This window comes from Biomphalaria glabrata, chromosome 9, assembly GCF_947242115.1.
Source record: "Biomphalaria glabrata chromosome 9, xgBioGlab47.1, whole genome shotgun sequence".
Classification (NCBI taxonomy): domain Eukaryota; kingdom Metazoa; phylum Mollusca; class Gastropoda; family Planorbidae; genus Biomphalaria; species Biomphalaria glabrata.
In genome coordinates, this window is record NC_074719.1 from 27,339,237 (window position 1) to 27,355,014 (window position 15,778).

The 15,778-nt window shown below is 38.7% G+C and overlaps 1 protein-coding gene across 9 annotated transcripts in view; it reads left to right on the forward strand.

Moving 5' to 3' along the window:
- The window catches only part of LOC106077613 (uncharacterized), a 50,778-nt gene that overhangs the window by 15,309 nt on the left and 19,691 nt on the right, over nucleotides 1–15,778 (forward strand). For 5 of the 9 annotated variants that reach the window (XM_056041175.1, XM_056041177.1, XM_056041178.1 and 2 more), the window contains one exon: nucleotides 9,854–10,458. The exons of the other annotated variants lie outside the window; for them this stretch is intronic. In XM_056041175.1, coding sequence (XP_055897150.1) covers nucleotides 9,854–10,458 — 605 coding nt within the window. The remainder of the gene's footprint in view (nucleotides 1–9,853; nucleotides 10,459–15,778) is intronic. 9 annotated transcript variants of the gene reach the window in all.

Genomic DNA, 15,778 nt, shown 5'->3' on the forward strand with positions numbered 1-15,778 from the left:
AGGGGGCAATGGTATCAATCCCGCCCCCCCCCCATACACTTTTGAGTTGGGGGGGCGGTCCAATTTATTTGTAGAAATCACTTGCTTGCTAACAGAATCAATTAAATATCTATATGATTAAAACTTGTTATTGTTTTTTTACCGATCTTTATATTATGTCGTTCCCTGTTTGCTGATTGGGGGGAGGGGATGAATACCTCTACTGCCCTTCCCACCTAAACCCTTTGAGTGGGAGAGGGGCGGTCCTACTTTTATGGAGAAATCTTAGTTTGTGAACAAAATTAGGTGAATAAATATATAAATTTTATATTATGTCGCTCCCGTTCTGGTATTTTGGCCGATTCGGTGGGGTTGGGGGGAGGGCGATTGCATGTACTGCCCTCCCCACTATAGCCCTCTGAGTGTGTGTGGGGGGGCAGTCCTATTTTTATGGAGAATCATAGTTTGTGAACAAAATTAGTTTAATATCTTTATAATATAAACTACGTATTGATATGTGAACCCATTGTATATTATGTCGTACCACACTCTGATCTCAAATTTTATCATTAGTAAATTTAAATGAAAAAGGATTGTACCAGGTGGGAGGGGCGATACACATGGGCGTAGCCAGGGGGTGGTTTTTGGGGTTCAAACCCCCCCTCGAAATGAAATCCCCCCCCGGGGGGGGATCGGAATTTAGTGACTGATTTTTTGCTTTGATTTTGTTTATTTTAGGTGAGATTTTAATACTAAACCATCACTTGCCCCAGCACAACCAAAGGGGTTTGAGTTTAAAACCCCCAACCAGGGGGGGTTTGAGTTTAAAACCCCCTATCTGGGGGGTTCGAGTTTAAAAACCCCTACCAGGGGGGTTCGAGTTTAAAACCCCTACCATAGGGGTTCGAATTTTAAAAAACCCTACCAGGTGTTTTGAATTTAAAACCCCCTACCAGGGGGTTTTATTTGTTAATAAACTGCAGTGAATAGTCATCTGCCGAAATTGAAAAACACTAAATGTGGCTCAACAAAGATGGCTAAGACAGATTTTAGTAGTCAGTTATAGAGATCGGGTCTAAATCAAGGAAATTTTATGCCGAACTGGGAGTCGACCCCTTAGTAAGATTGTGAGAGAGCGACGCATGAGGTTTGCGGGACATGTTCTCCGACAAAATGAATTACGCATAAGAAGAGTTGCAATGATATCCTAGTACAACTTGACGCCACTCATTAATGGAGGTCCTCATTCTCATGGCAGGTGGGAAAAGGCTTTAGACATTACCAGTGACAGATTTTTATGGAAACAGCTTGACGGCAAATGCGCAGAACGGCGCGGGAGGGTCTAAGTCAGTAAGATAGCACATTAGGTTTTTGAAATAAAACTTTTTAATAGCAGAAAAATTTAGTGTATATACCTCAGAATATGCATTTTGTTGGCTTTCAATACCAGAAATAGTGCTTGGCGGCGGGGCTTCACAATTTTATGGAAACAGCTTGACGGCAAATGCGCCGAACGGCATAGAACTTTTTAATTGCAGGAAAATGCACTGTAGATACCTCAGAATATGCATTATGTTGGCTTTCAATATCAGAAATAATGCTTGGCGGCGGGGCTTCGCCCCGCGCTGGGGGAGCTCCTAGCACTCCCCTAGTCCCTATTGCTAATAATGGCGGGGAATCTACAATTTTTCCACTAACTCATGGAAGTACCTATTCTAAGGCACAATAAACGTCTTCCGAAAGAATGAAGGGTCAGAATGTAATAAAGATTATGTACACACACATACACACATATAAATACATATACAAAAAAAATTTCGCCGGGGGGGGGGGGGGAGAAAAAATCCACCCCCCAACCCCCCCCCCCCGAAAAAAAATCCTGGCTACGCCCATGGCGATACATGCAATCGCATTTCCCCCATCGGACAAACCAATACTTTTTCCTTTTTCTTTTTGTATTATAGTTAAGAAATTACAAAATTTAAAATATCTGTGAATAATATAATTTGTATATACTATAAATTAAATTCTTATATTGTGTCCCCCCACCCCTATTCTTTAATGCCAAATGCAGTCTTTAGCAGAAGTTATTAAAGGAGCGAGGATTAATCGTTTTCACTCTACCGCCCCTCCCATTTCCAGAGTTTATGTAATTATTCTAAGAAAGACTTTGCATTGAAAAAGTTAGAATTCAAACGAAATTTTTCAGTATAAGAGTCATGATTGAGATGAGTTATAAACCGAAAAAATATACTCATAGTCGCCTTTTCCCAACCTTTACTCAATCTGATATTTTTCTAGTTAAATAAATTTGGGACTATAACTCACAACTTATACTTTAATTTTATTGAATATTATTTATCGAATAATTTTTTTTCGGCGGCGATTCTCGAAGCCAAAATCTAAATATGTGGCGTATCTTATCTTTTCAAGGAACAAATCGGTTTTATTTGCAATGTATTAAGGGCCTATAAATTCATATTAGAATATTTTTCAAGTATTCAAAAGGTCCTTTTTTAATAGTATGAATAATGAGCTTTAGGTCAGGAGAATGCGTTTCTTCTGTGAAGAATGCAAGAAAAAGTTTTTGTCGTCGGGGCTTCGCCCGAACCCCAGTGATGAATAATGAGCTGTACTTGTCAGGAGAATGCGTTTCTGCAGTGAAAAATGCAAGAAAACGCTTTTGGCGTCAGGGCTTCGCCCCGAACTCCATTGATGAATAATAAGCTGTAGATGTCAGGAGAATGAGTTTCTGCAGTGAAGAAAGCAAGATAATGCTTTTGGCGTCGGGACTTCGCCCCGACTTTCATTCATGAATGATGAGCTGCACATGTCAGGAGAATGTGTTTCTGCAGTGAAGAATGCAAGAAAACGCTGTTGTCGTCGGGGCTTTGCCCCAAACCCAACTAGGGAACCTTATAGCGCTACCCTTATAGAGCTCCCCCAGCGCGGGGCGAAGCCCCGCCGCCAAGCACTATTTTTGGTATTGAAAGCCAACTAAATGCACATTCTGAGGTACCTACAGTGCATTATTTTGCTATTAAAAAGTTTTATTTCAAAAAACCTAATTTGCTATTCTTACTGACGTCTGAAACCTCTTTCCACCTGCTCTGAGGACCTCCATGAAATTGTGGCGCCAAGTTTTACTAGGATGTCATCGCAACTCTTATTATGCGTAATTCAGTTTGTCGGAGAACATGTCCCGCAAAACTCATGCGACGCTCTGTCACAGCCTTACTAATGGGTCGACTTCCACTTCGGCATAGGATTTCCTTGATTTAGACCCGATCTCTATAAAGAAATTCCTAAAATCCGTCTTAGCCATCTTTGTAGAGACACATTTAGTGCTTTTCAATTTCATTGCACTTTACTAATGGAGCCCAGCCACTGGTAGACATGAGTAACTTCTCTTGACTACAATCTTGGAATTAGGTGACTATTTTGCTTTAGAAGTTATATCGAAAAGGGAAGTTTTATCGTCAAAATCATCTGTTGGGGGGGGGGGGTTTAAACTAAAATATATCTGGAGTTGTTTGGTGTTTTTTTTTTTATTCAAAACCACATTTAGCTACGGTCATAGAATTTTGTGACTGTAGTTTGCTTTAGAAATAATATTGAAGAGAGAGGCTTTCAACCTTAAAACGCTCTGTATGGGGATTTTAAACTCAAAACTATCTTGAGGGGTTTTAAACTTTTAAAAAAGCCATCTGGAGGAGAGGGGTTGAAACTCAAAACCACCCATTGGCTTGGCTACGCTTAGAGAATTTTAGTGTGTAATTTGCTTTTTTTTATATTGAAGAGGTATTTTTTTAGCATCAAACCCCTCTGAAGGGAAATTTAAACTCAAAACACCCAATGGGCTTTGCTACGCTCAAAGCATTTTGATTACGAAATTATTTTTTTTTTTTTATTTTGAAGATTTATTTTTTAGCTTCAAACCCCGCTGGCGGGAGTTTAAACTAAAAACCCCTTTGGTTATGCTCATAGCATTTTGAGGGCGTAATTTGCTTTTTTTATATTTGAAGAGGTATTTTTAGCTTCAAACCCAGCTGAAGAGGGGTTTAAACTCAAAACCTCTTTGGCTACGCTCATACAATTTTGTATATATTGAAGAGACATTTTTAACTTCAAACCCAGCTGAAGAGGGATTTAAATTCAAAACCACTTTGGCTACGCTCAAACAATTTTGAGAGTGTAATTTGCTTTTTTATATTGAAGAGGGGTTTATCGTAAATTTTGGAGAGTGGTTTAAAATTAAAAAAAATCTTCCTTAGATGTGCTCTTGGAATTTGGGGATTGTCGTTTGTATTTTTTGTTTTATAGAAGAGGGGGATTTAAATGCAAAACCCCTGGAAGGGGGGTTTAAACTTAAAACCCCCTGGTAGGGGTTTTCAAACTCAAACCCATTGTAGGAGGTTTCCAACTCAAAACCCCTTGGTAGGGGGTTTTAAACTTAAAACCCCATTGACTGTGCTAGGGCAAGTGATGGTTAAGTATTAAAATTTCACCTAAAATAAACAAAATTAAAGCAAAAGATCAGTCGCTAAACTCCGACCCCCCCCCCTCGCAGGGGGGGGGGAATTCATTTTGGAGGTTCAACCCCCGCCCCCCCGGCTACGCCCATGATATATATATAAATATATATATATATATGTGTGTGTGTGTGTGTGTGTATGTGTGTGTGCTGTACGCACGTATATGCATAGGGTTAGGGTTTACTGGGAGTTAGGGTTAGGGTTTGGAAAAAAATCGCCCCCCTCCCCACTCCAAAGTTCTGGATCTGCTAGTGTATGACATGTAAACTGACTCTTGCCCATGTGGTCTGTCCAATCATGTGACCAGCACCCCTTGATTGCCATTGTGAAGCCCCCTTTTTCACGTGGGATCACATATTCTTCGTAAACTCACATATCTCGTGGTTCTCAACCAAACAATGTCACGGTCTACCAAACAATGGTGTGACACATAGGGCCCAACAGTGGTTAGGTCCTGCCCTGCTATTTAGTGACGGGTGAATATTAGGTACTTGTTCTTCCCCGCCCCTCTTTTTTTTTCGCCGCTAAAGTTGAAGACGTGGGGTAACTCTTTTCCGACTAGCAGAAATAAAAGCGTGATCTTTCCATGATTTGTCGGTGGTGTCAGGACTGAATGAGCCATGAAGAAAATTATATATAGATCGATATTGTTGTAACAACGAGACCAAAGACTTCAACAACCTCAACGAAGGTGATAGAACAAAACAGCAATTTAATGATAGAATAATAGTCGGATACAATTATGAATTAGAGTACTAACGACACTTCTTAGTAATCACAACACTTGTTTACATCGACCATCTTGGACTTCCTCTCTTATTTCATGTCTCTCTCCCGTGTCTCATGGTGCGCAGTCTCACACCTAATGACAACGTGCAATGTAGAGTCATAACACTGCCCCCTCGTTAAAACTGTTCGTCTCGAACAAAGTTTGCCCCGCCATGATAACGATGAAGCCGATCCACGTGAACAACCTTGAAGCTAGACCGTGGAGTCTTCTGAATTCGGTAGACCACATCGTTGATCCTTTTAACGACACGATAGGGACCTTCCCAGTCTCTCTGGAGTTTTGAGGATCTACCTTTTCCTCTCTGAAGGTTATATAGCCATACCAGGTCGTTTTCCTGAAACCCTGAGGCATTTGCACGCTTGTTAAATCTAGTCTTCATTAGATCGCTGTTTTTCTTCATTGTCCTACGAGCCAAAGAATGTGTTTCCTCTAGATCGATGACATACTCAGTAGCAGTGACTGGTGTGTCCCTCGGAAGTCTAAATAGCAGATCGCTTGGTAAACGAAGCTCTCGGCCAAACAACATCTTTGCAAGGCTATATGTAGTAGTGCAATGGATAAAACTCCTGGATGACAGCAGAAACATTGGAATGTATGTGTCCCAGTTGTCTTGTCGATCATCGGTGACTTCCGCCAAGTATTGTTCTACAGTGCGATTGAACCGCTCCACCATTCCATCCGACTGCGGACGTAGTGGGTAGTGCGAGTTTTATCTATGCCAAGCACCCGGCACATTTCTTGGAACACCCTAGACTCAAGGTCGGAGTGTACCTCCATAGCTACACCAAATCGACTGATCCAGTTCTCTACAAGCGTTTCTGCTGCCGTTGTTGCTTCTTGGTTTGGTATCGCATACGCCTCCGTCCATTTAGTGAAGTAATCAATAGCTACCAATATGTACTTACTTCCTCGTCTAGTTTCAGGAAATGACCCTGCCACATCGATTGCAATCCTTTCAAACGGTACTCCAACTATGTACTGTTGCATTTGTCCCCTTGTTTTACGTTGAGGGCCCTTTGCGGCTGTACAAAAGTTGCATCCCCGGCACCATTCCTCCACATACTCTCTGTATCTGAATCAGTAGAATCTTTGGCGAATCTTATCGAGAGTCTTATTGACACCCAGATGAGATCCACTGGTACCATTGTGGATTTCCTGCAGCACCTCAGACACTCTGATTTTAGGTAATATAAGCTCGAAAAGCCTTAATGTGCCGTCAACGGATTCCAAGACCCTTTTTAGAACACCATTTATGATGGTTATTGAATCCCATTGAGCCCAATACGCCTTCGTAGCAGCCTTCTTCTTAGAGATGTGCTGCCATCGGGCAGTTGTCCATTCTCCTTTTTTCAATTCAGACACAACGGATTCTATATAGTTTAGTTTATTACCTATTTCATTTTTAAGTTCATCCATCACCGATTTCAGGTCTTCCTTTATTTGCTCTTTCATCGATTTCCAAAGCTCCCACATATCGGGTTCTATTTCGAATAAATAGGTGTCCGGATCCTGTTCATCATCTATGATGCTTTGTCCTTGACGCTCCATGAGCGCCTCATTGTTGCCGCTTACCTTCAGCTCTCTACCTCTGAGTTCTCGTCTAAGTTCTTGCAATGAAAGCTGACCAAGTGTTTTCAATGACGCCATCCAGTATCTTTCTTACGCTGGCCTACCAAAATTTACGTTGGCTTATCCGAAAAAAAAATTCAATGTTATCACGGTCGTGTACATAGACCTTCTTCCCACTTTCGTTGAGAATCCCACTTCTGACACCAATTGCTGTAACTCTGCCTACAACGAGACCAAAGACTTCAAAAACCTCAACGAAGGTGATAGAACAAAACAGCAATTTAATGATAGAATAATAGTCGGATACAATTATGAATTAGATTACTAACGACACTTCTTAGTAATCACAACACTTGTTTACATCGACCATCTTGGACTTCCTCTCTTATTTCATGTCTCTCTCCTGTGTCTCATGGTGCAAAGTCTCGCACCTAGTGACAGCGTGTATTGTAGAGTCATATCAATAGGTTCTGTGATAAACGTTTCAATGGGGGTGCCAAGGCGAGGTCTCGCACCTAGTGACAACGTGCATTGTAGAGTCATATCAATAGGTTCTGTGATAAACATTTTATTGGGGGTGCCATGGCGAGGTCTCGCACCCAGTGACAGCGTGCATTGTAGAGTCATATCAATAGGTTCTGTGATAAACGTTTCAATGGGGGTGCCATGGCGAGGTCTCGCACCTAGTGACAGCGTGCATTGTAGAGTCATATCAATAGGTTCTGTGATAAACGTTTCAATGGGGGTGCCATGGCGAAGTCTCGCACCCAGTAACAGCGTGCATTGTAGAGTCATATCAATAGGTTCTGTGAGAAACGTTTCAATGGGGGTGCCATGGCGAGGGCGCAGTACACAGTTTGTTGCCAATTTAATACTAAACAAGTTTTGTTCTTATAGAAATGGAGAAGCCAGACGTAATCGCAGAAACAAAAACATGGTCAAATCCTGTAATGTACAGAGTTTTTTTTAATGGCAATTATGAACTTGTTAGAAAGAAAAGGGAGAAGCTTTATGTTCTATAAAGCGAAAAAAAAAACACTAAAAGCAGAAGAAAATATCTTACCAAATAAAGCAAGGATCAAGGAAAGTTTGTATTGAAACACAAACTGAAAATCGGCTTCAGAAGTGGTCCACCCAAGCAGATAAAAATTTCAATATTTTCAGAAAAAAATATCATAATGAAATTCTGTCAAAGGCAAATGACAGAGAAGAATGGAGAAAGAAGGTTGAAAGATCTTGTGTGGTGCCTCAACGGTCCAGCAGACCAAAGGATAGGTGAAAGCGAAGAAGTACCATGTAAACTTGGCCGAACGGATGTCATATAATGATTAATATAATTTTTTGTAAATCGACAATCTCTTATTCAAATCCTCAAGAAAAAAAAACAACAAACTAACATTTCCGTACAAAGAAATCTTTAGTTAATTGTAAGTGTCCTATTCCTATACTGCCACACTGAAGTTCTAGTGGTAATATGAAAAACTACTTACCAATTGTTGTTTGAAATTATGTTCCATTTGTATGTATATTAAATAATTTTTTTCTCTTTAAAAAAAAGTAAACATTTTTTTTTTGTAAATGTAGTTAGTATAACAGAACATCCTAACTTGACGATATATTTGTAAAAAAAAAAAATTTGAAAAAATCTATAATCGTTTGCATAAAAGTTTTACAAATATGGTATATAGTCATCTCCCTTACTATATAGACTCCCCTGTTTGTTACTATTAATAGTGAGTTGTTGTTTAAAAAAATGTGTATTTTTATTAAAAAACTGCTTGCATAGTTGATTTTAAAAATTAAATTTTTCGCTTTTAGAAAAGAAAAAAGTAGCCGTTGCATCAGAACTTTGAAGGTCTAAAATATCATGATGTCAGATTTTCAATATCTTTTCTAGTTTACGAGATCTAAATGGGACGGATGGACCGATAGACGGACGGACGAACAGACAGACCACACAAAACTAATAGCGTCTATTCCCCTTTCGGGGGCCGCTAAAAATTGAATCCACATTTTGCAAAATGAATGTCATCTCAACGTCCCTATCAACATGCAGTTTGTGCAGAGCATAACTTTTAGTTCGGTGCAGACGTAAGTTGTATGGAGTCCATTATTTATCTTGTAGACTGCTTGTGGAGGTACATACTCTACAGCAGACCCCCAAGTGTTCCGCTCAAGCAGGTCAAAAGGCATGTCTCAATATTTTCAGAATAACATCAGAAACTATGAAATACTTACTACAAACTATCAGCAACTACAATTATTTCTCCATCGATAGAATACGAAAATACATAGATATGACGAAATGGTTACCCTTACTGTTGCATTGCTAGTTTGACTTACGACTCGATACCACAGGATATGGAGAGTTACTATTATTCTTTGTTAATATTCATTTTGTATTCAATGAACTAATAGTAATGAAAATATAGACCAGAGCAATAAAGAAGCACAAAAGGACACACGTTGGGGCTGAGTCCTTTGCACTGGCTGGCATAGAAGAAAGTCCCAAACAAATTTCGAAACAACTATTCTCAAGGAGCCGTTTATTCCTTGATGTGCTCGGTCTTTGGCCTCGTTTATAATTTGAGCGTCCTGGGATACGAGCCATCGTTTATAGGAATGTAATAATTTACATCTTCTTAGATCTTTCCCAGGCAGAAGCTTGTTAAGACAGGCACATGTAGACAAGCTTCCATAGGCCTAGAGATTCAAGAGCCTCTTAGAAAATTTTTTTAAAAATCCAATAAAAAACAGAATGATCAGTTCAAAATTTAAAAATCTCTCTAAAAAATTTAAAAAACTCTCTAAAAACATTTTTTTAAATAGTTTTTTTAAACCATCTTAACAGTGCATAGTTAGTAATAATAAGAGCTAGATAAAGTTCATTCTATAAAATTATCAACAAAATGTAATTATAAAATGATATTTTAAAAAAAAATGACGCACTAATACATTCATAAACATTTGTCTATTTCAGGATTAACAATGCAACCACTTAGTAACTGTAGCATTCCAGATCTTCTCAACCACTACTATAACTCTAAAATGGCTCTAAATATTTGCAGACATAAAACACCTTTTAAAAGTTTCAAGGATATCACTTTAAGGGACTACGCTTATAAATTCGGTTACTGTTATACTGCTGACGAAATTAAAGCAGTTGCTCAATTGACTGTAAAAATTGAGGTGAAGATGTTAAGTTCAAAGCGTCCACACCATGACTACGATTTTTTTCCTAATCCGAACAACGAGAATTGCCTCTGCGTGATGTGTCGAGAACCCGCACTTCCAAAAATCCCAAGATCAGGAAGTGGGGTGATCAATCTTTTTCAGTACAAAGATGGATGCTGCTACAACTTCTGCGAACAAAAATATAATTCTTTTGGCAGCAATGACAAAACTTGCCCTTGTGACAAGTGCCGAAGTGTTGAGAAGCCCAGCAGTTTATGGTGGGACTTGTGCGTTACCACTGAGAAAACCCTGGTTTATGACGAGGAAGAGGCCCATGAGGCGTCATGCATTCTCTTCTACGATACTGAAGACAGTCCCGTGGTCGTTTTGAACAAACTTGCAATCAGCTATGTGAGTAGTTTAAAGAATAGGGTAGAACTGGAATGCATTACATGTGATGTAGCTGTGGGGACTCAACTGTTTGAGCTTGAGCAAAGAAGACATGATCGCGCAGTTAAAAGTTCAAGTGCTTATAAGAAATTTGTATATAATCAAAAGGATGTTTTTGTTGTAACTTATCCTAACGGAGGTCCCAAAACAATTCAACTTGGCGGCTGGCCATCATGATGTTTTAGACCTTTCAAAGTTCTAATTCAACAGCAACTTTTTCTTATTTCTACATTGAAACATTTCATTTGTAAGATTTATTATGCAAGCAGATTTTCATAAAAATACATTATTTTTAAATGAAAAACTTCACTGGTGGTAAGTTTGTACTTTTTAAAAAAGGTCACAGACTTTTTTATTATAAACTCAAGATCTTATCTTATCTTATATAATACAGAATTTCCTTAAAAAAAAAGAAGATAATTACGTTCTACGTGTCATGCATTCAGTCATACATATTAACCAATGACTTAAATTCTGCCAAGTCACTGGTTTTCCTGGCTAGCTCAGGCAACCCATTCCATGCTCTAATATCACTAGGGAAGAAGAAACATTTGTACAAATTTGTCCTAGCATATGGGACGAGGAATGTGCCTTTATCTTTGTGTCTTTCAGAGTATTATATTAATTATTTTTTTTTTGTATTTGAAGATTATGGTTCAGTGTTTTATGTAGGCCTATAATTGCTACTTTACTTTTGAGATTCATTCATTGATTCTTCTGACAGCTTAGAGGTGCATATTTTATCAAGTATACGTAGTAACACATTAAGAAGCGGATTGGACGCAAACAACCTACTGTACACTATTAATAGGCCTACTACTAATCCTGATCATGATAGTCTAGTCGTTTTAAGATTCAACGTGTAAAGGAAGGGATACGATAGTGACAATAGTTTGTTCTTATGTTATTAATCATCTGTATTCAACAATCTTCTAGCTAGATTTAGATCTTGTAGAATTAAATCCAGATTTTAGTCTTTTTAGATCTTTTTAGATATAAATTATATATCTATATTCTATTCTATATAGGCTAGATCTAGTCATTCTAGATAGTCCTAGTAGATTCAGAATTCTATATCTAGATTTAGAATTTTTAGAGACTAGCTTATATCTAGATCTAGATAAGCCTAGTAGATAAAAAACTAGATTTCTACTTCTAGATCTAGAATTTTTAGGACATTATCTTGATCTAGATTGACTAGATTGTAGATTTAGAATCTAGATTGTGATAGGTCTATAGCAGTGGTCTTCAACGGGGGCTTTTTTTTGTGAAATGCTGGTGCGCTGGGAACCAAAGGGGGCGGTAAGGGGGCGTTGCGGGCATAAAGAGGGACAGAAGAGACAAAAGGTGCACTGACACAAAACAAATTTTAAAAAATTCTTAAAAAATAAAGCTGGCAAACTAAATATAGACAAATTACTAATTTTGAAATTCATGATAAACTAATAGTGTAACTACTTTATTTTAGTTGAAAACTAGTTTTAGTTTGGTCGAGGCATTGAAAAGTAAATCTATTAATAAACTATAATAGATCTAAGTCTAAGTACTAACTTATTAAATAAGTCATTATAAGTAGAAGTATTATAATGAATATTGTATAGATCTAGATTGACAAGATTATAGATAGATATATGGATAGATCTCTAGTTTAGTAGATTAAGTATAGAGTATAGTAAACGTATTACAGTATTATTAGATCTATGTCTTATGTCTATATCTAATAATCTAATAATTTATTAATATCTAGACTTTTTTCTAATAAAAACTGACTATAGGCATAGCATAGGCAGGGGCGGACTGGGTATCAAAATCGGCCCGGGCATTACCTTATAAACCGGCCCACAAATGGCATGTCATATATTTTCGGTGGGGGGGAGGAGGATTTTTACCCCACTCCGCAATTTATATATATATATATATATATATATATATATATATATATATATATATATATATATATATATATATATATATTAGTGTGTGTGTATATGTAATTAATCTTCATTACATTCTGACCTTTCATTCTTTCAAACGTTTTTTCTACCCTAGAATACTCTCTTCCTATAATTAGTGGAAGTACAGTACACACCGCCAAAGGGCAGCTAGGGAGTCCGGGGGAGCGCTGTGAGCTGCCCGCCCCGGAACCAAGCATTTTTTCCGTTATTTTAAACTTTACTTTAAAAATGCATATTCTGAGGTATCTACAGTGCAATTAGCCAGCTACTATTCCGCTAAAAAAAAATCAAAAACCATAACTGCTATTCAATGGAGTCCTGCGAATGGTAGAAAATGGTAAAATGCTTTTGTTTTTGTATTGGAGGGGGCAGGAAAACCACAAAAACCCTTTTGGCTACGCTCATGAAATTTGGTGACTGTAGTTTGCTAAAGTTGGCTTCACTGGGGCAGTAAGTAAAGTTTCCCTTTCAGACAATGAGGTCTGAGGCAAGTGATGGTTTGAAGACTCTCCCCTCCCGGCTACGCCCATGTGTTATATTATAGGCGTAAGCCTAATTCTCTACAAAATATATAAAGTTTGATAACGCATCGAAAACTGGATGTATTCATTCGTAGGATTACATAATGTATTCTATTTATACATGTATGTAGTCTGAAAACTATAAACAATACAATAGCAGCCTAATGAGTTTGAAGCTTTTTTGTATTACTTATAGATTACAGACGTTTCTTCAAAAAATAAGATTGTTACGTCTTACGAATTTCATGTGTCAATCTAGTCATGTATGTTGATCTGTGACTTAAAATATGCTAAATCATTGGTTTTCCTGGATGACTCAGGCAACCCATTCCATTAAAAGAGAAAGCAGAACGGTTAGAGACGCGCTTACTTAATGTGAAAAGCTCTTGCTTACTCCTAGTACATTCTCAAAAACGCGATTTGTATATGAATATACCATGGCCCATTATTTAAAATATAAATCTCCTTCATAAAATATCGAATGTGACAGCGCTTTATAAATTATTGTAATTATTGTAATAATTTTCATCATTAATGACTTCATACTAAGTTGCTCGACCGACTAACCCACTCTTTAGTGGACGAGGTCTTATCTGAAAGCCAATGTGGTTTCAGAGCCGGTAGAGGTACATCTGACATGATATTTGTTCTGCGACAATTACAAGAAAAATGCAAAGAGCAGAACTTAAACTATACCCTGCCTTTGTGGACCTCACCAAGGCTTTCGACACGGTCAATCGCGATGGTTTGTGGAGGATTTTGGCCAGGCTGGGATGCCCATCTAAGTTCCTATCCATTCTCAAGCACCTTCACGTGGGACAAAGAGGCCAGGTAAGACACAATGGTGCCCTTTCTGATCACTTCACAATAGAAAATGGCGTGAAGCAGGGCTGTGTACTTGCTCCTACTCTATTAGATATCTTCTTTGGCGTAATGCTGGGTCAAATGTGGCAGTGATTGCACGAAGGCATCTATATCCGGTTTCGTTCTGACGGAAGTGTGTTCAATCTTCGTCGTCTACTATCCCATACAAAAACAAAGAAGATGTTCATAACGGAGCTTCTCTATGCCGATGATTGCGCCCTGCTAGCTCACAATGAACATGACCTCCAGAACTCGGTAAACGAATTTGCATAAGCTGCCGCCTCTTTCGGTCTATCTATAAACCTCGGGAAAACAGACGTCATGTTCCAGGAGTCATCCAATAAAACATACTTAGCCCCAAGGATTACCGTAAACGGACAGCCCCTTAATGTGGTAGACCACTTCACATATCTAGGTAGTATAGTGTCAAATGACGCCTCACTTTCAAGGGAAGCTTATAACCGTCTGGCCAGAGCCAGTGGCGCTTTTGGACGCCTTTAGGCGAGAGTTTGGCGGAACAGATCGCTCCGAATGCCTACAAAAATCAGTGTCTACCAGGCGGTGGTTCTCTCAACCCTTCTGTATGGCTCCGAGACATGGAAACATCTAAGACTTCTTTAGCGCTTACACCAAAGATGCTTGCGCTCCATCATGGACATACGGTGGCAAGACCGCACTACAAACAGCGATGTCCTTGCGAACGCCGGTATGGACAGTATAGAGGGACCTCTTTTGGTCCGATAGTTACGCTGGGTAGGGCACGTATCCCGTATGGGAGACGAACGTATGCCAAAGGCATTCTTTTTTGGTGAGCTAAAAGGTGGCCGACGTAAAAGAGGCGCCCCAAGGAAACGCTTCAAAGACCAGCTTAGACGTCAACTTTTCTTGGTTGCATGCGGCCTCAGAACGAGACAACTGGAGGTCACTCACGAAGGCTGCGGGATATACATTTGAGACCAAAAGAAAGTCTGCTGCCGAGGACAAACGCAGACGGCGAAAAGAAAAACTAAATCGACCACCTGCGGACAATGGTTATGTTTGCCCTGGGTGTGGCAAAATATGTAGGTCTCAGCTGGGGCATCGCAGCCACGGAAAATACTGCATTCCTCACTAATCTTCAGACTCGAAGACTAGCCTTATTATTATTACTAAGCATAAGTTTGCCATTAATTATAATAGTAAAAATATTGATTTAGATCTAGATTTATTTTTTAATTAAATAATTTTTTTTGTAAGCCCTAAGTGTAGTATTTTTAGATCTATGTTATTAAAAATAAACAAAAAGAAACATACTTTTTCTTTTCAAATCGCAGAAAGTAGAGCTTTATACCCATAATGAGCTGTGAATAAGTTGGGTGGCTTGCAATTTCGCGGCTGTGTGTATGTGTTAAAGTTATTGCTATTAAGTATTGTTAAAGAGATAATTGTCGCGCCTTTTTTTTTTTTTTTTTGCTGCGTTATATTAATGTTTTCTAACTTAACCTCTCTCATCCCTCTTTTTGGTTAAATTTCATTGGAACCATAAAAAGACCGGGAGGGAAGGAGCAAAAAAAATTGGGATTGCCATCAAAGGCCCATGCCGACCAGCAAAATGATTAGGCCAAACACGCTCTCGAAGACATCAAAGTAGTGTTGAAGGCCATGCCGCTCATGCATAGCAGAAAGTACGGTCTAACGTTTTACAAATGATAATACGTACAGTGTATAGTGTAGCTCTTCAAATTATATTCTTGTTGAATTTCAAACAAAATTAATTGTAATAATTAAAAAAAAACAACAACAAGAAAACGTGTTTGGGCCTTTGTGTCTTGCTGCTGTCACATTTTTTAAGTTGTCTGCATTGATTTTTTTTTTCTTTGGTCGCTACCAGACCGGCCCACCGGGCATTTGCCCGTTTGCCCATACAAACACAACCTCGAAGACATCAAAGCAATCCATGCC